We start from the raw sequence: 24,292 nt of genomic DNA on the forward strand, positions 1-24,292 counted from the left end.
GCACTATGTTTGCCCAATGCATTATTTATTTTATAGTAAGCTCACCACTATGGCTGTAGAAACTATTTCATGAATCCAATCTTCCTGTAAACAAGTTCTTCCTAGTGGTGCCATTCATTTCCTTTAGCCATTGCTATACTGATGGGCATGAGTTTCCAATAATTTACCATGTTATCAGAAATAATTTAAAAAATGATACTCAAACTGTTGATGTGAAGTTTGACATTTCCCTTCTCTTTCTTTCTTTCTCTTTTTTTTTTTCTTTTTTTAACAGTTTGCAATTTTATGTCTCATGAAAAGTGCCTAAAGCACATGAAGACCATCTGTGCTTGTATGACTCCAAGTCTAGTCAGGGTAAGTGATCAAAAGCCTTTGATACATTGTTTCTCTTAGTTGTAATACTTAGTTTTTGTTTGTTTTTTAAAAAAAATTGCTAGATTTCTAATAGATGTGTTGAAGACTCTATAATGATGGACTGGTATAGAATAATTTCAGAGGTGGAAAGGTCAAAGAGCTTACCATTCAAAACAGTGATGAGCACTTCAGGGGCTGCATGGGCAGCCCTCTAACCTTCAGAAGGACTACACAGTATCCTTCATCGCAGTTTTAATGTAAAACAATACATTTGGTCAAAGAAATATGCACATCTGTAATGCCCTATCAACAAGCATTTTAAACAAGTGTTACAAGCTATAGCAAACAAATCTGCCAATGAAGCATGAAAAAGCTGGGGCCACAGGTGTTTTCGTAGAGGGCTGTCTTTAGCTCATTACCGGTCTAGAAGCTGTGAAGACAAGTTTACAGATACTACTAAAGTGTTGCTTGAATTTAAGGTCACTAAATCCTCACATGGAAAACTGGAATGAATATTTTTCTACCAAAGCAGCTGTTTGGATGTGGTTATCCAGTGTAAACACAATAAATATATATATATATATATATATATATATATATATATATATATATATATATATATATATATATATATATATATTATATATATATATATGCTATTTTTATAAGATAAGTATTTACAGAGACCTGGAATTCCTAAAGTAGGCCTCCGTCTCTGAAGTGCTGACGTCTTTACATTTTTTAAGTTAAATAATGCCTGAATTAAAATCACTTGTGTTAACAATGGATATGCTTTGTAAACAGTGTTTCAAAGCTTGCCCTTCCCCAACCATCCAGAAACTAGTGTTACATTAATGTGTAGCAAAAACACATTGGTAATGAAGGCCCACCTGAAATTTATATATCAAAAGTCAGATATAGCTATTAGTATTCATTAATTAGAAGTCATCTACGTTCAAAATTCCTAAAGCAATAATTGAAAAATGCATACCCAGCAAATTTACTGTATAAATTATAATATATTGCAAAAATTCATGAATTAGTGCTAAACTCCAGAATTCATTAAGTGATACAATGCAATAATTAGTTACAATGTAGGTAGTGTATAAACAACAGCAAAATGTACAAAAACAAATACTTTGTGGTCTGACAACTGTCTTTTTAAAGGTATTCCTAATAATGGTAAGATAGGCATAGTTAAATATTGTATATACCAGAAACACTATCAGTTTGGCAGTCGTCGACTGACCTTGTGCCAAAACATCATGGCATTTGCAACCATCACCATAGGAGACACAGTGCTATGTCTGGGTCAGTAAGAACTCATAGAGTAATATATACAAATGAGCATTAAATACGAATATATCTGGTCTTTCCTTAGGCAAGTCCTCCCCAAGCACTAGCAGCCGTGGGATACCTGGGACTCACCTGACACAAGTTGGAATTAATCACTGTAGAGAATGGGGTGCAAGAGAGATGGGACTTACATTATATAAGCAACAGAAGATTATATATAATATAAAATATATATATATATATATATATATATATATATATATATATATATATATATATATATATATATATATATATATATATATATATATATATATATATATATATATATGAGAGAGAGAATGGATAATGCTACCCAAAATGTTTTGGGTGGAATGATCCCTTTTGAAACATTCTACCAATTTTAAAGTGTTTAGCAGATTCATATGCATGTTTTTATTTATTTATTGTTTATTAATAAAAATCTGTTACTTTTTGTGAATGGTTGCTCATTTTTAAAAGTGAGAAGTAAGATGTAATGTATGATCGAGAAACCAGAATGCTGCCTTCCTGACTGCTATTTCTAGGCTTCGTAAACAAATAAATACTTTCTTTGTCTCCTAATATGTATAATTGAGGTGTCAACTTATATTTAAAGGAAGTGGACATAGGCACACAGCACAAAAAAGTCATCACCATGCCTTTACCAAGAAAGTTTAAAAAATTAATCTAAAATATAAAATGTTTTGGACAATCTCCTTAAGAGAAAAACATTTATCTGGAATCAGCTGTTTTCTTTATCCCCTGGGGATCCCTGAAGCCTTCAATGATCTAACATCAGTCTCGGGGGTACTTCCTACACTTGACGGACTTAAAGAGACAGCAGTGCTGTTGATGTGCCTCCTCTGGGAATTTTCCATTCGCATATGCCTAGACCATTGAAGGCTTTAGGGATCCTTGTGGATCAAGAGACCAGCACATCCCAGGTAAGTAAATCCCTGGGGTTTATCTTAAATATTATACATTGCACACAACTTTTACATAAGTTCTCTTCAAATGAAATGCAGCAATATTTGGAGTGTGTGGAAATGGATAGTTGATTATATAGTTTATTATATGGACCAAGCTGACATGAGAACAAAGATTTTGTTTTTTGTTATAGCCTGTTATTAATAAGGATTTTTTTTTTTAAGTCTTCTATTAAGTCTTTCTCCATTACCTGTCACTTCTTGGGACTTTTCCTGTGTTACCCATGCCTTCCAAGTCCATGCTGTTGACCTCTCGTATGAGGGGAAAGTGGAATGCACTGGTATTTGATTTTGGTGTCTCTCTCCTATACACACATAATTAAGCTGACAAATCAGGTTAATAGTTAATCCGGTTGGAGAGGAGGTCTCAGTCTAAATATTTCCCCAAAGTGCAATAAATTGGGGGCTGGTTTTATGCATTGCAGCAGGAAACTACTCTATCTCTTCAGGCAGATATGACAAGTGACTGGGCCAGTACAGTATGATGGATTTGAGCCTCCTGATTGGTGCTTGCCCTTACAACCACTGCACTTTTAAGTTCAATTTTCTGTACCCTGGATGTCATTTTCCATGTATCGACTGATTCTTTGACCATGATTGAACTCTGCCAACCCTGGCATTTTGACTAGTCCCTGAACATTGTACCTTTGCTGCCAGTCCTGACCTACTACTTCAATTTTGATTACTGATACCTGCCCCCTATCCTGACCTTGGTGCCGTTTTGTACCTTGATATTCGGACTTCTGTCCTGATGCCGGCTTTGGGAATATTGGGCCTCTTCTAGCCTGAACAAATACCTACCATTGCTGATCTGCATTTAACACACAGTTTTTGACCATGTAACCTTCTCCTCCTCGTTTCATTTGTCTGACCCTGATGTGCTAATGTTCTTGGAGCAACAGAGAATTAGTGAGCACTTAATTATTTGTTCATCAATAACTGCTGCCACCTCTGTATTAAAGCAGAACCTTTGGTAGTTTAATCTGAAGTATTCAGGTTTGTGTTATCGCAATGCCAAGGAGAAGCTATTTTTGCTGCACACCAGTCTGCCAAGTCCAAATCAACCATCAGTGAACAGAAGCAGCACTGAAGAAAACAGTGGATCAGAATTCCTCAAATATGCCCTAGGATAAACTCGTAAAGAAATAATTACTTCAAGTTACTGTTGCTATAGGTAGTACTGAAAGCTACTATCTTTTTTTTTTTTTTTTTACATATGGCCTATTAGTGTTGGCTTATTTTTTTGTTGAACAAATGATCTGTTGTAGGTGGTTTGTCACATGAGGCTAGACTTGTCAAACTTTAAGTCTTGGTCAGTTCTGGATGACCCACCAACCCACAGTTGAGGGTGTACTATGTAAGACTTGTTAATGCAGATGTATGGCTTTTAGCCTCACAAGTTAGGATTTTGCTTTATGCATTATTTCAGGAGGGTGAGAAATAATTGTTTTCACAGCCACAGAAACCATAAACTCAATAATGACTTTTCAGACTGTCATGTACAGTCCCAGTCCAAAACCCTTCATACTATCTATGATTGTAATTATTGATTGGAAACAGTCTGCAGCACTGAACAGCAACATATGATAGACCATAAACATCAGTAGCTGCAAGCAAGTACATACAAGTATGATGTGATGTTAAAGAATTGTCTCATATCAGGACACTTCACACACAAGTGTACCTTAGAGGATCTCTGTATAATATGACAGGCAGCCTGTGGGGAATGTTGTCTGTGTCCTTGGCTAAAGTCAAAGCAGGGACCTAGACTTGTGACCTTTTTGTGTTAGTTAATTCATGTGGAAATGAAACATTTCCAGGATGGGGCATCACCAAAGAACAATGTGTCACCTCCAGCTAGAGTGATGATAAATCTCTACTGTCAGGGGTGCCTGGGGACTAATGTTGGGAACCTCTCTGATGCTAATTTGAATAGGGCAGATTATGTACTCCTGTCCCTGCAGGTCTCTATGTACTAGTGTGTTTCCTGCTTTGTCAGTTCTAAGTGTGTATGCTCAAAAGAGAAAACAAATTTAAATACACATACACACAGTATAAATAATGTACATTTATAGAGGAGCAGGCCCTTGCTTCTGCACAGTTAATAGCACAGGGAGCCTAGTCAGGATACCAGAAGGTATGGCCACATGAGCAGTTTATAGTTGGCTTTTAACTTTCGTGTGGAGAAACTCTTCAGTTCGAAACCATATTGCAAGTTGGCCTAATTATATTTGGGGCAAAAGTAGTTTGTTTTAAGCAAAACATATACAATTTTATTTTTTATTCTATAGCTGCTCACTTCTCGGACTATAGTTCTTTAAATATTCACTGCAATGATACATAAGTAAGAATGGATATTTGTCATTCCATATACAGCTGAATTCTTAGTGATGGTGACATTGATTGAGGATGTTTTGAACCTCTGTGAATCTGATCATCCAGAACTTGCAGGCATTTCTGAAATGAAAGGATCTTGATAAAGTTTTGAAGTTAATTTGTGCCCAGGTAGACCCAGAGGGTTCTGACCTCATTCTAGTAGAGCTAGTGCAGCTCCTGTGTACATCACAACAGAAATCTTGCTAATGGTTTATTGATTCTAATAGTAGTAAAAAAAAATATTTGTTGCATTTTCATATATTGCTGCTTAAATATACTGCGTCCATTTTTAAATATAGGTCTATAATGGTATAATATGTCCACAAAATGGTAGGAAACAGCCCATGTATGTTCTGTTGTAATGACAAATTGTATGCACATGGACAACATAACTTCTGTCTTACTGTTGTATACTGGAGGCACATTTTTGTTTGTGCCATTAATCGCCCACAGAGTTAGCATGTTTTAGTCATTCACTTGTGATACATAGTTTTGTAAATAAGGGTAAAATAGGGCTTATTTAGGTGGCTATATTTCACCAGCGTATGTTCCATTACATATCTCATGGTACACACACGAATTCCACATGGATAATTTAATTTGCATAATGATCATTGATAATTTTTCATTTGTATTTGTTCACACAACCTTATCAGGGCTTTATATTCACCAAAATGGTACATACACTATTTTGTTCTGTGTAAGGGTACTAGTTTTGTGAGAATCCTAACATTAAAATTTTGTACTACATCATCATCATCATCATTTATTTATATAGCGCCACTAATTCCGCAGCGCTGTACAGAGAACTCGCTCACATCAGTCCCTGCCCCATTGGAGCTTAGTCTAAATTCCCTAATGTAGACACACACTCTAGGGTCAATTTTGATAGCAGCCAAATAACCTACTAGTATGTGTTTGGAGTGTGGGAGGAAATCGGAGCACCCGGAGGAAACCCACCCAAACAAAGGGAGAATATACAAACTCCACACCAATAAGGCCATGGTCGGGAATCGAACTCATGACCCCAGTGCTGTGAGGCAGAAGTGCTAACCACTAGGCCACTGTGCTGCCCATACTACTACATGAATTTGTTAGGTATTTTGTAATGGTAAAGTCCAAGCATTAAACTTTGTTCCATGATGTTTTTTCCATATGCCAGATGAACAGGTCTGAACATATGTTTAGGTTTTTTAGGCCATGTGGGACCAAACCAAAAACAGAGTGCATGCAAATATTGCTTCCAATAAAGGGCTGCACATCAGATATGCAATGTAGGTCTATATGCAGTCATCAATTGTGACAGACAAATACAGGTTTATGCAGCCTCGGACTGGCCTGCCGGCCAGCCGGGCTGTAGACCGGTAGGCCCGGCCGTGATTAAGCCCCGCCCCCTCCGACATTGGGGCGGAGCTTGCAGGGAGCACCTTGTAGACGGTCGTCTGCAGCGGCAGTGTAAGAAACACACTACCGCGCAGGCGCAGAGAGCCGTGCCTTGGCTCTCTGCGCCTGCGCGGTAGTGTTTTGTGAACTTCAGCAGGGGAAGAGGATGGAGTTTCTACCGCGGCTGTCTTCTTGTCACTAGCCGCGCCGCCCAGAGGAGCAGGATGCCGGAGCTTTTCAAGGTAAGGTAAGTGGCAAAACGAGGGGTTACTATTACTACTCGTTTCCCACAGTGAATGAGGGATACTTTTCACCTCTTTTTTTGCCCCCTCTTTGTACTGCAGGTACTGTTAAAATGCACACAGATAGCTGACTAGCATTCACCATAAGTGTGTACAATGCTCTGGATCTTAGGAAAAAGCTATAAAGGGTTAAGTAAAATCAGCAGTGATTAGACTCCTTTGTTGACATTTATTGTGGGAGTCTATTACATTCAGAATTTATGGAGCAACAACCAATGTGAGGTCCAGAAGTAATGCGTAGCACCTCACTCCCTGCCAATCGAGGAGCCAGAATTGGGAGTGCCCAACCTGTACCCAGAAGCCTCCACAGGAGGGGGACCCAGGTTAACCAGTACTAGCAAGAGGTTACGACTCCTAATGTACCAACAAGATGCAGAGGCTGCAAGGACCAGATATCTTTTTCCTCATTGCCTGTGAGCCTTGTATAAGCGTGTGCCCCAAAAACAGGCTGTCATTGGAGCAGGACTGCCTTGCTGGCTGTAAGAGGGGGAGAATGCTAGTTACCACAGGACTGTGCCCAGGGGTTGGCTAAAGAGAGACTGATAATTATAACGTATTCAGTTGTTATGGTATAATTGTTTAACCTTTTAATAAAAAGTACTATAGCTCCGTTGTGTTAAATAAACTTAAGTTTTCATTATTCAGATGTTTGCCTGGATGTGAAAATACCAGTGTACACAATTAATGAAAAACTTTTGTTTTATACATCACGGAAACATTATCATTGTAAAATTCTGTAGATGGTTTAGCCAAACGGTATTGTCACAAGGCTTAGCAAGAGAGTTCCCCTGCTTTGGTTCTATACACTGTTAAAAACACCACAACTCCTGGGAAACAATAAAGAATATATATATAAGTGTGAATTGAGAGTACTATAGCTGCACAGAGAACACTAAATGCTGAGTTGGTTTGGGTCTATAGTTGAATGTGGGGCTGAGTGTGGGGAGGGGGGCTATCTATTAAATGTGAATATTAATTATTTAATGCTAGCAATGGTAGTGGGAAATGGCTGTATTAAACGTAAATGCTATTGATTTATTGCTGGGGCCGTTTGGAGGGAGGGTAATAGGTTTATTTATTAAATGGGAATACTATTAATTTAATGTTGGGGTTGGTTGGACGGAAATAGATCTATTTATCAAATGTGAGTGCTATTACTTTAATGTTGAGGCTGGAGAGAGGCCTAATTATTAAATGTGAGTGCTGTTGATTTAATGGCAGGGATGGTTGGCGTTTCTAAATGTACCCATTATTTTTTCCAAATAGGGCCCTCAACATTCCAGGATGCAGACAAGCCGCAACTAAAGAAACCAGCAGCCACAGGTGGTAAAAGTGACAACAACAGGTAGGACAGTCTGTCAAATGTTCTGAGTCTAGTGTAGGCTTGGCTAACCTGTGGTACTCTAGGTGTTGTGAAACTACAAGTCCCAGCATACCCTTCCAGCAATAAGCTGCTATATATTGGCAAAGCATGCTGGGACATGTAGTTTCACAACACCTGGAGTGCCACAGGTTAGCCAAACCTGGTCTAGTGGGACAATCCTGATTTTTGGTGACTGTTCTGCCCAATCTAAGAGGCAGGTCAAGACTGTGTATTCTTTATACACACACTGCATTCTTTATATACTACACTAAGGTGCTAGCTGTCCTTTGTGGGCTGACCACTCCCCCTCTAGTGTCTGGTCCCGCCTCTATGATGGCTGACCACACCACCTCTGGTGGGCCCCTAGTGTTGCATTCCCGGTGGGCCCTTCATGCCCCAGTCCGACACTGGGTTTATGCCTTAATTGCCAAAAGTAGCTTATATGAAGTAGCCATTTTTTTTAAATTGTTTTTTGCAGACTTGCTCCGCTGATGTCCTTGCTCAAGGAAACCAGCAATTGGATATTCGGAATGTAGTTTTAATGCATAAAAATTAATATTATCTGATGTGTGGTCTCCATTGGAAGGATTATACTATTTAGGCAACCTTCTTTTGCTTTACTGCCACATGTTCTTCGCAGTACTGTGAATATTGGCCTTCCTGGGCATCTTTTGTTAGGTTGCAGTTCATCTGATACAGAGATGTATAAAGTCCAAAAAAATGTATTTGCACTTCTTTGCCCAAACCTGGAATAAAAATGAAAAAAATTGACACATTTTGGCCAATTTACTTGATATACTGTTAATTGAAATTCCCATGTGCTTCCTAGCTGTGTGTAGAGGACTACAGCACTGTCTACATTTAAACTCTAATTATTCTATTCTAACAATCTATTGAAGAACAATATGTTTGTAGGGAATTTTTTACATTTTGCATATTACACATCTTTAGTCTGTGATAAAAGGTTTGTGAATTATATTATCAATTTTCACATATTTATTTTTATCATATTACTGTTGGTAGCTGAGAACTAGAAGTAAAGTTTGAGCTAAAGAAACATGCCGCTGATGCATCCTCATTAAACGTATCCCAAAACTTTCAGTTGTACACAATACAAAGCAATTTGGGTTTTTTAAATACTGATGAAATGTCTCATAAAATTAAATTACATTAGACAACCAATTGTCAGAAAAAGCTTGCGAGGATGTGTAAAGTGCTGATGATGAGGAAATGCAATGCAATGTCAATAATGAAGAATGTCTGTTAAAATAAAAAGTCTAACTGAATATCGGGTACCTGACCCAAACAGACTCTCTGTTCCCTTGGGAGTGCTGTGTCCCAATATGTTAAACAATGATGCAGTTGGTGGTTCCTTGTTGTAAGTCGGGTAAGCCGGTGAGGCGGATCATTAGGGACATGTAGTTGGACGAGTGGGAGGATGGGAGGTGTGGTGTGCATTTCTCCGTGGAACGCAAGACCTGTTCCTTCCTGTATGTCATCAGATGGGGCGTTCCCAACGCGTTTCATCTGGCTAGCAGATCAAATGCAGAAATAAACTTACAATGTATAAACATCAAATAGGCATATAATATAGAAGACTTGATTAGCCTAAAAATGGAAAGCTTGCACTCCTACCAGAATGAAGAGGACATAAGCAGTCAGATGATGTTAGCAAGGTTCCTGGGAAACAGCTATACTGGATATGTACTTCAGAATAGATGTACCAACTCCTATCCTCAAATGTTTTTAAACCTTTTGCACCTGGCCTTTCTCAAGGTGACCCATCTGCTTTTCTTCCTCTCCCAGTCACCCAGTCCATATGATTGGCTTTGATGTGTTATATATGTGACAATAGGGATAAGTAGTTGGGTGAACAGAAAAAAAAATCCTCTGAAAACCTAAATGAAGCAAACCTGCATTATTGTTTACACTATGTAGCAAGCACATGAGTAGTCTGGGCTACTAATACTATTTACCAGAGAGCATGTATAGATGATTTCCCCTAGTACATTACAGTCAGAATGAGATTCAGAAACCCTTTTATAATGCTATAGATTTGGGACATTTTGTTGAAGCTTGCTGTTTGGCATCTTTAGCTACGTGCACTGTGGTTGGCCTGAGGGGGGAATTCAATTAATCTCATACTCCTTTTGGAGTCTCGCATAAAAAGGGTACACTTCCGGATATAAAACATCACTGATTTCATGCGAGGCTCCAATCGAATATCACTAGAAATTGAATTCCCACCCCTTTGACTTCTTGAAGCCGACAAAAGTGTCTGAACGCCATCCAAATTGTAGAATCATTTGAATTGATCTGCCCACCTCTGCTATTGCCTTTTTAGAGACAGCAATATAGTGAGAGCCATAGTATTGGTTAAATGGATTTTCCACTTTGGACGACCATTCCTTAATTAACAATGTATTCCTAATACATGAAGGCGAGAGCAGGCTCTCTGCAGGTTTTTTGTTGTTATTGTAGGACTGTCACTAGCAATTCAATAGAGCTCTTACAGTACTTCTTCCATAGTGCCCTATGGGAGAGCTTTGCCTGGGGTTTTGCGTGCTTGGTGTGAGCCCTATTTAGAATGTGCTGGATTTTAGAGACTGATCACAGGGATAGGTCTCTGGTTGGAACCTCTACTTAGTGGTTGTACGTGGGGGGTGGGGTACGCATGTTTGATTAGAAAGTGTTGACCAAAAGTTGTCAGTTCCCTTTAAGACAACTGTGGAAGGTTGTCATTCTAGATAACCAATTTCTATGTCTTTAAATAATGTACACTATGTGGACACCCCTTCTTTATGATAGTATTTTTTAAGCCACACTATTGATATTGTGTAAGGGTCAATAATCCATATTCATGTTCATTATCTACACTGTGAGATCTGTTCCATGGGGAATGTAGTGCAGAATGCGGCAGGTCTGAACAAGAGGCACACCCTGCTGGAGGAGATTTTCTCCCTTATTTTACCAACAAGTTTTTGGAACGAAAAATGTATGTGAAACCAAACTGGAGCAAGACATCTGACAAAGCCACCTCAAGTCACTGAGTTCTAAATCTTTTTTTTTTTTTTTTTTATATTTAATGCAATATTTGATGCATTATAGATTTCCATTGTAGCAGTTTTTACGTAGACTTTCTAGGATAGTTTCTTAACTAAGCATGAAACAAAGATGCATAACTCTGTTTTCTATCTGCACGTAAAGACTGGTAAACAGCAAGACCAGTAAAAGGTATTTCCTGTGTCTGTGTGTGATACTGGCATGTTTGTGGTCAAAATGAGTCATTTGTAACATGAAGGATGCTTTGCAGATGCCTTTCATTACATGACTATTTAAAACAGCTTTTTGGTAATCATACTCCATATTACATTATAAAGCACTTAGGGAAAAAAATGAAGGTATTATTTTTACATACAATCATATTAACAGAATTAATGAATTTGTGTAAAACATATATAAAATCGTTTTGTGAAAAGAGTACAGACCTGTGCCAGAAAAGGGAAGTGGTTAGTGACGTTGTGCCATCAGTTTTGTTTTCCTCTTGTGAGACCTTTCACAAATTCACAAAACATAAACCTCTGAAAACATAATTTGAACCACAGTGTGTATTGTTGGTGCAATAAGTCTCTGTACGTATACTTCCGGATTCTTAAAGATGTTGCATACGTTAGACTGTGTTTGTGGAAAAATGTGTGAAAGGGTTTGCTGGTTTTCTTAATAAGGCTATTATTAATAGTGCACAGGAAATGGGTCCCCTCTCAGGCAGCAAAAAAAACCCAACTAATTTTAAACCTGCATTTAAGAAAATGAATAAAAACAGAAGTCTTATTTGCATAAACTTGCCAATATATTTTGAGGCCATCTGCCACTTTACAAGGTCCCACTCTCAATGGGATGGTCATTAACTATATCCAATGATAATACCAACATTGGATAAGAAATACAATTCAAAATTGAAAGTGAAATTTGTCTTTCTTCTCATTCATACTCCAAATTTACTAACTTAGTGTTTGACAGTTCTAATTCTAGGGGATAGTCCCACTGTCCTGACAATCATGACTTTTGTAGTGACTGCTGGGAATTTTAGATGTCTTGCTCACTGTAGATGCAAAATGTATTATTATTTTTTTATGGAAATACTATGTTGAAGGAGGTTTGCTACTGTAGTAAGGACTGAACATGGAGACTGTCTTCTATTCTATATGAATGCTTAGAGGTTAGTGGCTTATTGGATGATTTGGTTTCCCGGACAATTCACTGATCTTTTGTTTTAATCCAGAGGTCTCCGTTATAAAGTTACCTTATAAAAATGTTCTGTGCAAGCACTATTAGTTGTTAGAGGAGAAACATAGACATAGCCATGTAATGTATTATCTGTTCATGTTAAAGATATGGCTGATTTCAAATAAAGAATTAATACACATGACTTATACTATCTAAAAGCAGGAATCTATCATGAAAATATTTGCTTCCAGTAGACTGAACATACTAAACATATATAATTTGTACCTTACAGCTCCCACGTGACCCTAGATTCCATCTCTTCTTCCTGATTCTCCCTTTCCAGCACAAACTATGGCTTCCTTGTTGGTGCCTGCCTTACTATTCTGCGCTCTTACTTTACATGGTGCAGTAACGTCATGCTACTGCCCTACAAGACTTTACCACCTCTTTATAAATGCTACAGGCAGTAATGCCTTTACCCCCCTTTCTTATACTAGTCAGGGAGAGGGAAGCAATTTGTTAAAAAAAATAACTAAAACAAAAAGTTGAAACGAGTGATTTTCTTCAATGACCATTTTGAACGTCATTGAACATTTTCAGAATGTGAGATGTGCAGGTTTCTTGAGCACTCAAATGGAAGAAAAGTGGTTGAATGCAAAATGCGAGTCTTGCATTTAGCAAATAAATTAATAAAAATGTAAGGCTATTTTACAAAACATTTCAAATTGTAAAGAGACAAGAACAAAACGGCTTTAGGCTTCCCTCTGCATTGAAAAAGCTTGTGCAAATGATCACGCACTGAAGTCATTGATGTCTGCTTCTGTTTGAAATGGAATTTAAAACTGTTGGCAGAAATCAGACATGTATATTTGCCTACCATATATAGTTGTTTTCTTACAACAGGTAATTTTTTCCCTTAAGGTGAAGCATGCAGCAACTTGTTAACACCTCGCTTTGTTTGGCCAGAGATGCATATGTAAGTTTGTTTTAGTTTTTGGCAGGTGAGCAATGTGAAACATTTTCCATGCCACATCTCAAATAAGAGAAGCAGGAAAGGATCACTGTGACATGGCCTCATAATATAAATTGTGATATGTGTTTTAGGGCGTGAACCAGTGAACAGACTTTAATATCTGCCTTTTTTCCACATGTCTGATGCTTTGGGGTAGATTTATTTTGGCATTGAATGTTTTAATCAGTTCCCTGTGTAGGGCAACATGGTAAAAAGGAAACATTCAATATGATTGTTAAAAGGCTAAAGAGGTTAATTACCTTTTTAAGCATGCATCTGATAGTCATATTGGCTATCTTTTTAGAAATCATTATATCTGTTCAAAAGCTCTCTCCAGGTGCCAATGAAGGAGCCTGGTGGTGGCAGCCGAATCCTCCTACAACTATTGCAAAGTTGTCATTCGCATTCGGCGAGTGTCTGGTGGCAGGTGACACCAGTAGGAGTGGTCAGTTACAGTTGGTTTCTGACAGTGAGAAAGTAACCCGAGATAATCTGTGAAACATCACTCAATCTCTTCCCCCACAGACCAGGTACAAAGTAAGCCCATACGGTCACAAATGGAAATAATGTTTTTGTAATAATTCACAAAAGTATCCGGTACAACTTCTACATACTTTGCAAGGAATCGTTCCACCAAACCTCCTGTCAGCCTGTGCAAACTTCTGCTCCTCCATGAAAGCAGCTATCTTCTACTACAAGTGGAAATCTAGGAGCATTTGGATCAATTGAGGCGCACAATGGGAACAAAACTGATTTTGCACTGACATTTTGTTTGTAAATGACCGCCACTGTATTAAAGTCTCCTTCATATGTGTATTTATACATTCACCCGTGGTGTTTTACCTTGCAGTGCAGTCAGTGGTTAGGTCTAGTGATCAATAACAATACTTACTAACCGTTATTTATTAACCCCACCATGTGCAGTCACACAGCTCACTTTAGTTTAGTTTTACTTTTCGGTTTGCCAATGTAGAATAAGGATGCATCTACTTCCGCATTTGGACCACCCCTTCATTAACGTCAACGTCTCTTTTTTTGTTGTTTTTTTCTCCTAAAGTATGGTTCAAGCATCAGTTAGGTCTTTTACATATTAATATTATTCTTAATATTATTAATTTTTATTTATAAGGCGCCACAAGGCATCCGCAGCGCCGTACAGGGACAAACAAATTACAATACAATGGGAGACAGCACAGTACAGTAAACAGTAAGCACAGTAACTCAGTAAGCTCAATGCACAGCTAGAGAGGGCGGGGAAGGGGGAGGGAGGATCCGCAAACGACGGGGCCCAAGAAGGAGGGCGCGGAAGACAGGGAGACCCTCAGGGGGGAGGAGGGAGCCAGAGTGGACGTGGGGTGGAGGACCCTATGATACCATTGTCTCCTTATGTTTCAAATGAATAACTTCCTGAAAGCCAGAAAAAAAAAGTCAATTTACATAGGAGAAGACCACCCATTTAAATACCTTGTGCCTTAAAACAAAATCTATGTATAACTGATAATGCTGATGATGTATGTGTGTCAGTGTGGATGTAAAACAACTGTGTGCTTGATCACACTTAACTGTATACGCCCTGATTCGATCCCAAATTTTCACAATGATGCATAATCCTTCACAGCAAGCTGTCCACTGCCCATAAATTTGCCATTTGTACTACATTGCATGTTCATTATGACCCTCACTGTGTTTTCATCAAAAGTCTCATGGACTTTGAGTGCAGAAAAAAATAACTCTGATTAGGCCTAATGCCTAGAACATTGCACAAATGAAGCTTGTCACAGTAGTAAATCTAATAAATGAAGCATTACAGTTCAAGCATATGAAAAAGTGTCACACACACCCTGTTGCACAATTTTCCCCTGTATTCTCCACAGAACTCGCATAAGACTGTTTTTATTGCTATTTGAAGGGGCATAACTAATAACCAGCTTACTATGGACTTTGTCTCTTTAGTGACAAAAAAATAAATAAAAATTATGACTAACCATATTTTCTCCTTTTATTGTCAGGTACCAGTTTCACATTGTTTTCGACCACCAGGACATTACAAAAAGAAGTTCTGTGCAGTGTGTAGAAAACTTTTGGAGGATAGCTTGGCATTACGATGTGAAGGTAAAACTTTAATGCACACATTAATTATTCTGTATTGTGAAAATATAAGAAACTTAATGAAAACTATATAGATATATATATATATATATATAGATATATATATATATATATATATATATATATATATATATATATATATATATATATATATTTTATATATATAATGGTGGAACACTACTACAATGCTGGTAAAAGTGGTGGACACTACCATTGGAGCTTTGTAGCAAAGGGCAAACGCACAGAACTGGTGAGCTACATTCGTACATGTATAATTAACATGTGCAAAACAAAAATAAACTTCAGTTATTTTACTATAAGATTAAGTACAAGTATTTTTAAATAGTTTTATTTTAAATCTGGGATTAAAAAAATAACTTTGTTATAGTAGTAGCTGATAAAGATAAATCTGGCTCTATATTTCTATATTCTATATCCCACCCCTTTCTATGGTTCTCTCTCCCCACCCTTCCCCCCTTTTTTTCCCCTCCTCCTTATTCTACTCTGGTTCTATCCCCCTTCTCCTCTTCTCTGGTTCTCTCCTACCCCATTTTGTCAACCCCCCCCCCCCCCCCTCCCCCCAGTAATTAGCTCCTCTCCAGAAAACAGAGCCCCAGCTTCTCCTTTAAGAGCATTAATGTGGGCTCTGCGTTGTTACCATAATACCAGTGGTACTCTACGGCTGACATGGCCAACCCTGAAGTGCGGGTTTGTGTGTGGTTGCACCCCCGAAAAAAGCTGTCCCTGTAGCGGTGACACTTGTTGTCTGGACTACTCAGATGCTGACTAAATGCATCTGTTGTTCAAGTAGCATGGGCTTGGATAATCATTAGAAAGTATCCTTCCAGATCTGACATGTGTGCTGGGCAGGAAACATGTACCTGCCCATCACTTAAGCCTTCCACATCTGCCCTTTTGTCTCGGCACATGTAATGAACGCTGCTATCACAAAAAATTAAATACATATTCAGCAGTGTAAATCATATAGTGGATATAGTGTTGCTATTCCTGGAGACAATCTATGGAAGGAAAAAAACAAGTTTAGAGATGAATACCAAGGCCAAAGAGACGATGCACAATGGTGATCAGAGTTGTTCAAAGATCATTTAGAATATTTCTCATTTTCACATTATCCTTTTATGTAATTTTGTAAATCTTTAATATTTTTAACTACTGCTAACTGTGTAGGACTTATTTAATTCTCTGATTTCGTAACAACCAAATCAATATTTCAAGTCTTACTGCAGGGTATAATTGACAGAGAATATGATATCACACGGGCATTCCCTCTAAACTGGGAGTTAATTATTCTCTTGGGCCTATGCATATGGTAACAATTGACAGTATCTTTATAGAACGTTCAGACCAGCATAGAACAGTGTACAATTGCTATTATGTTTTTCCTCTAACCACATCCCCAGAGAGTGGTGTCTCTGTTACGCATGGTTTCTTTAGACAGGTTGAAATGATGGGTTGCTTTGGCTTAAATTACTTAAAACAGGTCCAGAAAGCAAAAGCAGGAAACCTAGAGGCCTAGAGAATATGCTGTACTTTATTCCACGTAGGAGAAAAACAGGTTTGGCAGCCTGTTAATTTTGATCACAGTAACAGGAATTTGCTGGAGAAACAACAGATTTTTATCTGTAAACTGGTTATAGCTTACTGGTGTTTGTCATTCGTACAAACATACACACATTTTATGTGTATTCCCCGTTCCTCTTATTTCCAGCAAAATAAGTAGTTTTTTTTTTAATTACAGGTAGCTTTTTCCTGTTTTATTGCACACTAATAATTCAAAGCTATTAAAAATCTTACAATATTTGTATACAGAGTGTCCACATTGGTCATGCAATGCTAGACTCTGTCATCAGATTGGTTCATGCCTTATATGCCCCCAGTATAGTTTTCTCTATAGTCTGTACAGACCATAAGGTACACCCGAGTCCTTTTATGCCCTTGTGAATTGGTCATTGCTATGGAAGTATAGACAATACTGGAAGGTAGCTGAGTGATTAGCAAAGAAAGCCTTTCCAATGAGTGGAAAGACCAACATAAAGATAAGCTATATAATATTTGTAGCGGCTTCATCAACTTACATTCAAATTATATTTTATAGAAGAACACCATGCAAAGTTGAGAGATATATATATATATATATATATATATATATATATATATATATATATATATATATATATATATATTATATAGAGAGAGAGATATATAGATATTAGATAGATACACATGTGCATAGAGTAGCATAACAGCAGGATTTCCATGTCCCAGACAGCGCACTAATCCTCAAACTTGCTCTTTCCTGTGTTGATAATGGGTCAGTTATCCAGGGACTGACACCATGGAGAACTTTCAAATAATATTGTGCACAGCAGCCTAATCTAATTAGCATTCTAATTGGACAGATTGTACCGCTTGGTGCATCCATTGCAGGCAAAAAAAACGACATACAGGTAAACTCATAGCAATAAAGTACACAAGATTGGTGCTGATATATACAATTCAGGAAATAAACAGCTGCTTTGGGAAACCCTATTTTGAAGGTTCAATGGACAATGGTGTTTAGGCCTAAAAAGAACATTTTTAGATCTTCAAAACTACACTCTCCCTTGCCAACCAACACCCATGATTTGTCATATTTAGAGCCAGTTTGTGACGAAACGAGTGTACATAATGTGGATTATAGCAAATACTTTTTATAGCCCTTGCTTTTGTTCCCCAGCTTACCAGACTACAAATGCATTGTCCAATTACATGTGGCTAAGGGGTCATTGTAGCTCTTTGTAAATATGTATATTGTGTATTATATATTGATGACTTGCAGTATGGTTATTCATTCAGTGAAGCCAGGGGGATTATGGGTAGGGATCGGGTTACAATGTGCTGGAGTAGGAAAACGAATCGGTGTCCATTGTTCACACCAAGCTAGTACAGACAGGCTATCTAACAGGGGAGGTTCTCTGGAAGGACAGCTCATCTTCACTGCCCTCTCCAACCCCCCTAGTCCAGCACTGACCAATGGTTAAGGAGAATAGACCCAGGGGTTTGCCTAGGGAGGGGAAAACACTGTGGAAATTAGACCCTAGATATAAGGAGCCACTCCAAGGGGGGAGGGGGTGTTCATTCTGGGATTTCATTCATGAACGTGCAAGATCTAGCTTTTGAGTTGTCGTTCTCTACTAGTCTATATATGCAGCTGAGAGAGATCCATGGGTCGTGAAGTCTGGACAGCCAGGTGACTGTAACTCCTTAAGCTATTGGGGTGAGGGACAGATGATGTGGTAAATCTACCTGACATTTATTTACTGTGTATACATAATATTCTAGTGTTGTTTGTATGACAAATGTACTGTTGTATTTTTATAACTGCATTTGCCTGAGTGACCATACGAATCCTAGAAGGTACTGGGTAGACTTCCCTGGCATAGGAAGGCACCTGTGGGTGGCCAGATAAACCCGGTATCTTCACAGATATTATTTGGGGCCTATCTTTGCTTTCTAATATTTCAGTACAGTGAAGCCAGGTACACACAAGTTTCCCTTCAATCTAAAAGAGAAGTGACTATTTATCTAATCTTATGAAATCTAACACATACAGGAAAAACCTGCAGCTATGAATTGTGTGTAGTGATATGCAAATTGAGCATTGTATATCTTTCTTGCAGACAGGGCTGCCAACTTCATGGGGCCCCCCAAAAAATCAGGCGGCACCAAAATTAATTAATGTGGGTGTGGTCATACTATTTCGGGCGTGGCTATGCATCATTGGGGTGTGCCTAGCAGGTGATGAAAAGTGGTATGCCACCCTCCTACACAAAAAAACCCTGCATTGTTGTGTACACCATTTACATAAGGGTGCAGTGCCCGCTTGACGGAGCATGACATATGTCCCTGCACTCCTGACTTTCAGGACATCTAGCATCATAGTGTAGTATAGAAAGAATGCAGTGCGTACATAAACAGTTCACAGTCTTGGCCTGCCCCTTAGATTGGGCAGAACAGTCACCAAAAATCGGGATTGTCCCACTAGAATCACAACATTTCGCACAATGTCCTACCTGTTCTCACTTTCACCACCTGTGGCTGCTGCTTTCTTTAGTTGTGGCTTGTCTGGATCCTGGACTGTTGGGGGCCCTATTTGGACAAAAAAATGGGTACATTTAGAAAATTACAACCAGCCCCGGCATTAAATCAATAGCACCTACAAATATTTATTAGGCCCTCCTCCAGCCCAATTAAAATAATAGTATTCCCATTTAATAAATAAACAGATTTCCCTCCCTGCAAGCAGCCCCAGCAATAAATTAATAGTATTTACATTTGAGAAATATATCTATTTCCCGCAACCATTACTGCCATTAAATAATTCATACTCACATTTAATAAAGAGACCTTATTCTCACCAAACTCACAGCCACATTCAATAGCCCCAAACAACCCCATCTTAAATTAATAGTCCCCACTATTAAATTACCCCACCATCACCCCACAAACAAAATAGCACCAATTAATTAGCCACCACCTACCTCACACACAGTACATTGCCACAAGCCCCCTGTGCCCCTTCATCACAACCATGCTGTGCCCCCTTATGATCACACTGCACCCTCCATGTTGCCTCCCCAGGAGCGCACTCGGGGGGGTTTCTGGAGACCCAGAAACCCCTCCCCTCCGCTAGAAAAAATGCCCTACATAGCGGCACTGTACTATACAGCAGCCGCGGCGTTGTCAAACAGCACAGCCGTGGACGCTTCTTTGACAGCGCCGCGGCTGTTGTATAGTACATTGCTGCCGAAACGGAGCTGCTGCGCATGCGCGGCAGCTCTCTCACTTGCTTTTTCTGTGCGCCCCTGCTCCCCCCCCTTCTTCATCACACTGTGCCTCTCTCCCCCCCTTCATCGCTCTGTGCCTCTCTCTCACCCCTTTCTTTTAACAATTAAACAAATTACCACCTATTCATACAGCTTGGCAAATTTTTTAAAAAAAGTTCTTGCAAATTATACTTATAATATGCATTTTCTTATTGACCTGTATAATTTTCTATGCTTGTTGGCACAGTTTGTATACACACAATAGAAAATACTGCTCACTAACCAAGGAATAGGACCTGTGAAGCAGCTATGTACAATAAGCAAGATGATCCAACCTGCATTAATAATATAAACTGTAAATGAAGACCAGCGCTAAACACAGAAACTTGCTCAGGTGATATAATGTTATGTATTTAATATAATGGTTTTAATATTTTATCTTCTAGTGTGCGAACTCCATGTACACACAGACTGTGTCTTGTTTACTTGCAGTGACTGTCGACTGTGCTACCATGACTTGCAGCAGGATCATGTAAGTTTGCTAAACAATGCTCTTATACCCATTGGGTGCAAATTAGACATTTTAAAGTTTTGGATTTTATGTTAACAAAGCAAAGTGTGGATGGATATTCACTTTTAAGAAGATAATGCTGGATTAAAAGCATTATTGTTATTACACAGTAATTATAAAATGCTCTAATTTTAAATTGTGCTCTACAGTTTGTAGAAGTAAACATACACTTGACACTGAACACATACCAATGCAGATGGATGAAGCAAGTTCTTTTTAGTAACTCCTTGATATTTTTTTTTTATTTTTTCTAATTGACAATCAACGTGGACTACAAAATTTTGCATAGGACAGCACAATTGCCCTTGCTCCACATTTCATAATAATGAGAGTGAAAATATTACGGTTACCACAGGGGCCAGTTCTCCAACAAGTGGAACCAGGGCAACAAGGGCACTTGTGCCAGATAAGTTTAGGGTAATACTTACCAGTAAGAAATCAGCTTTTTTGTGTGGCACTACTGGTCCCAGCAAGCCCTGGCAGCCATAAATTGCTTGGGTATGCTGGTGCTTGTAGAACTACATGTGCCAGCGTATCTGTGGCTTTACCCACAAGATTTTTTTTTTCATCCATAAAGGATAACACATCAAATCAAAATTAAAGGATTGGAAACATTTCCACAAATGTATTAAATTGAAAAACAGAAATTGTGACAAGTAACAAGTGTTTATACCCCATGAAATTGCAAGCTGAAATTTGCACAGGTGCATACATTATCCAAACAAGTCAAACAATGTGTGTATTGTTCATTGTGTAAAAGATTAGTGGGGCGCTTGTTGCCAATACCACTCTCTCTGTGAAGTTCGATAGCATGGTGTATATATTTTTAAGGATGAAAACACATTCCAAACAAATCAGTGATTGTGTTCATGTATGATTATTATATGCAAACCTGTGGAACAGTACTAGCCCATTGCAAACCTCAGTGCAGTCACTTGTGCAGACATAGAAGAAGTATGGAACTACAATCCTACTGTCTAGATAAGTCCACCCCACTAAACCTACTTTCTGTACAAGAATGGCACTCAATAGGAAAGCTTCTGTGAGGCCAGCTGTGGCATTAAACATCTGAATGCTAAAATGTATGTATTGTGCAAGTCAAACTGAACACCAGGTGGGTACATTGTCCCCACCATAAAGTATGGTTATGGTCACCCTATGAAGATGGTTTTCAGAGTCGGTGAATGTTAATCTTAATGGGATCAGTTGGAAAAACTGCTGCCCTCTGCCAAAAAACTCAAATTGTGAGGAAGTTTGGCTTTCAACAGGACAATGATTTGAAGCCCAACAGCAACACTGAAGTGAAAATGAAGAAAATAGTGTTCTGAACTTAATGGAAAATGAGTGACAAGACATCTGCATCACCACCTCTCAACTAACATGACCAATCTTGCGTCCTTTTTCTAATAGGAATAGAAAAATAATGCTCTAGCTCTGTGTTCAAAGTTAATAGAGATTAAAAAGACTACCTGTAATAGCTGAAGCATCTCTGGCAGCTAACTATTGACTAAGGGTATGAATATGTATTTAATTCTAATATTTTAGTTTTTTTACTTTAACTACGGAGGTACCTTCATGAAATGCATGACTCACAAAAAAAATGTGCATTTATTTAAAAAAAAATTCCTTGATTGTCAAGTGGGGAAAAAAAAGGATGGGAGAATGAATACTTTTTAAAGGTACTGTGTGCACACACTCTATAATTTCTTCATACTGTATAGCAAACATATATTGAACTAAAAAGGAGAGCAAGTTCAAATGCTCGTGCAGTGCAAGAAATTGCTCAGTAATCTTTATTTGTATTTCCAACAGCCCAGGTATTTTTTTTTTTTTTTGTACATAGCAGAAATTGTGCACCAGTACTGACTTCTGTATGTGGAATGTCCCAAAAGATGTATTTTAGTTTTGACATGCTTATGGGCATATTGTTGTGTGTTGTATTTAGTAGTTCTGTATAGCTGATTGTGTGTATGCTTGTAACAACCTGTCCACTTGCGTCATCAGTAGCAATAAATACAGCCTCATCTAAGGTTTGGCAAGGTTTAGAGAACACTGTGCTACAAACTAACCACAGTCATGTGGGCTAAACGAAACAAGGTACTTTATATGCTGGAAACTCATCAGACACATTAACAAAACAACAAAGTTTACTCTAGATAGTGCTGAATTCTTTGTAAATGCTATAGGTCCTGCTTAGGTGGTGGTTGTTGTTGTTGTTGTTGTTGTTGTTGTTAATGATATAATTATTATTATTATTATTATTATTATTAGCCTCCACTGGCTAACCAGGAAGACTTGTTCAGACTTAAAGGTGTTATCCACAAACCAACTTCTCTTTACATAATGCCCTCTCATCTTCTTGCAATTCAGGCAGTAGAACGGGAGCCCAAAGAGCCATAGGGATCACTAACCCCTATGGGACCACAGTTAAACATGCTTGGAAATTAGGGGCATTTGGGAATTGATTGTTTGTAGATTTCACTACACTATGGGCCTGAGTCATTAAGGAGAGCAAAGCATAAAAAGGAGTAACTTTGCATCTGGTGAAAACCATGTTGCATTGGAGTGGGAGATAAATATAAAATGTGGGGACAGGTTTATATTTGGGCTAGGACATGTCCTAGATCAACTTTTATATTTCAGTGTAAAAATAAAGCTATCAAGTATTTGTGTGATAGGTGAAAAAACAGCCAGTATGTAACTTATGTGCAAAATAATAAACTAATTTGCACCCCTTGCATTGTAACATAGTTTGTCCTGGAGAACATTTACTCCTTTTTTTTGCCTTACTTTCGTTAATGACCAGTTTGTACCAAAATGAATTTAAAGCTGCAAGTAGGAACATACATTTTGCAGCTTAGGTATTTGGACAAATTTAAGATGATTCAACCACATCTTTCTGTTGTTTTGGGGAAGCAAAGAACACAGATGATGGGAGTCAGTAAAATTCAACAGCGATATGTACAGTATCATTGATTCATACACGATAAAGAGTGTCTGGTAGAAAAGGGATCATGTAGCAAATATATTTCCTAACACTGTCCTGTATACTAAGTAGGTGTAACTGTACAGCTGTTGGGAAGACGAAAACCTCTCACTGGCCATGTCTTTTCAAAGGAAAATGTACAATATAAAATAGAAACACCAGTCTGTGGGCCAAAGCAATAATCCCACCTCAACCCCCATGGGTCTGCCTAACTGTATTTATGAAATACCCCCCACTACAACATAAAAGAAGGTTGTCCATTATTAATATACAAGTTAACCCGTGCATGATACTCATGCATTCTAGTCAAATCAAGCTACTTAAGGTGTTAAAAAGGTTCTTGTCATGCATTTGGGCCTAGCCCAGGCCTCCTCAGGGGAAGAGCATTACTTCCCGACGCAAGTGCCCTTTTTTAACGTGGTTTTGTCCACATGTCACCACCTCATCATTTTTCTCCATCACTTCTTCCTTCATCTTCAT

General features: G+C 38.3%; 1 protein-coding gene across 1 annotated transcript in view; it reads left to right on the forward strand.

The window, feature by feature from the left end:
• Positions 1–24,292, forward strand: part of DGKQ (diacylglycerol kinase theta) — a 111,425-nt gene that overhangs the window by 25,578 nt on the left and 61,555 nt on the right. Inside the window, exons 2-4 of the mRNA XM_075207986.1 lie at positions 275–354; positions 15,330–15,432; positions 20,702–20,787. Coding sequence (XP_075064087.1) covers positions 275–354; positions 15,330–15,432; positions 20,702–20,787 — 269 coding nt within the window. The remainder of the gene's footprint in view (positions 1–274; positions 355–15,329; positions 15,433–20,701; positions 20,788–24,292) is intronic.

Source organism: Mixophyes fleayi, chromosome 1 (genome assembly GCF_038048845.1).
Source record: "Mixophyes fleayi isolate aMixFle1 chromosome 1, aMixFle1.hap1, whole genome shotgun sequence".
Lineage (NCBI taxonomy): Eukaryota > Metazoa > Chordata > Amphibia > Anura > Limnodynastidae > Mixophyes > Mixophyes fleayi.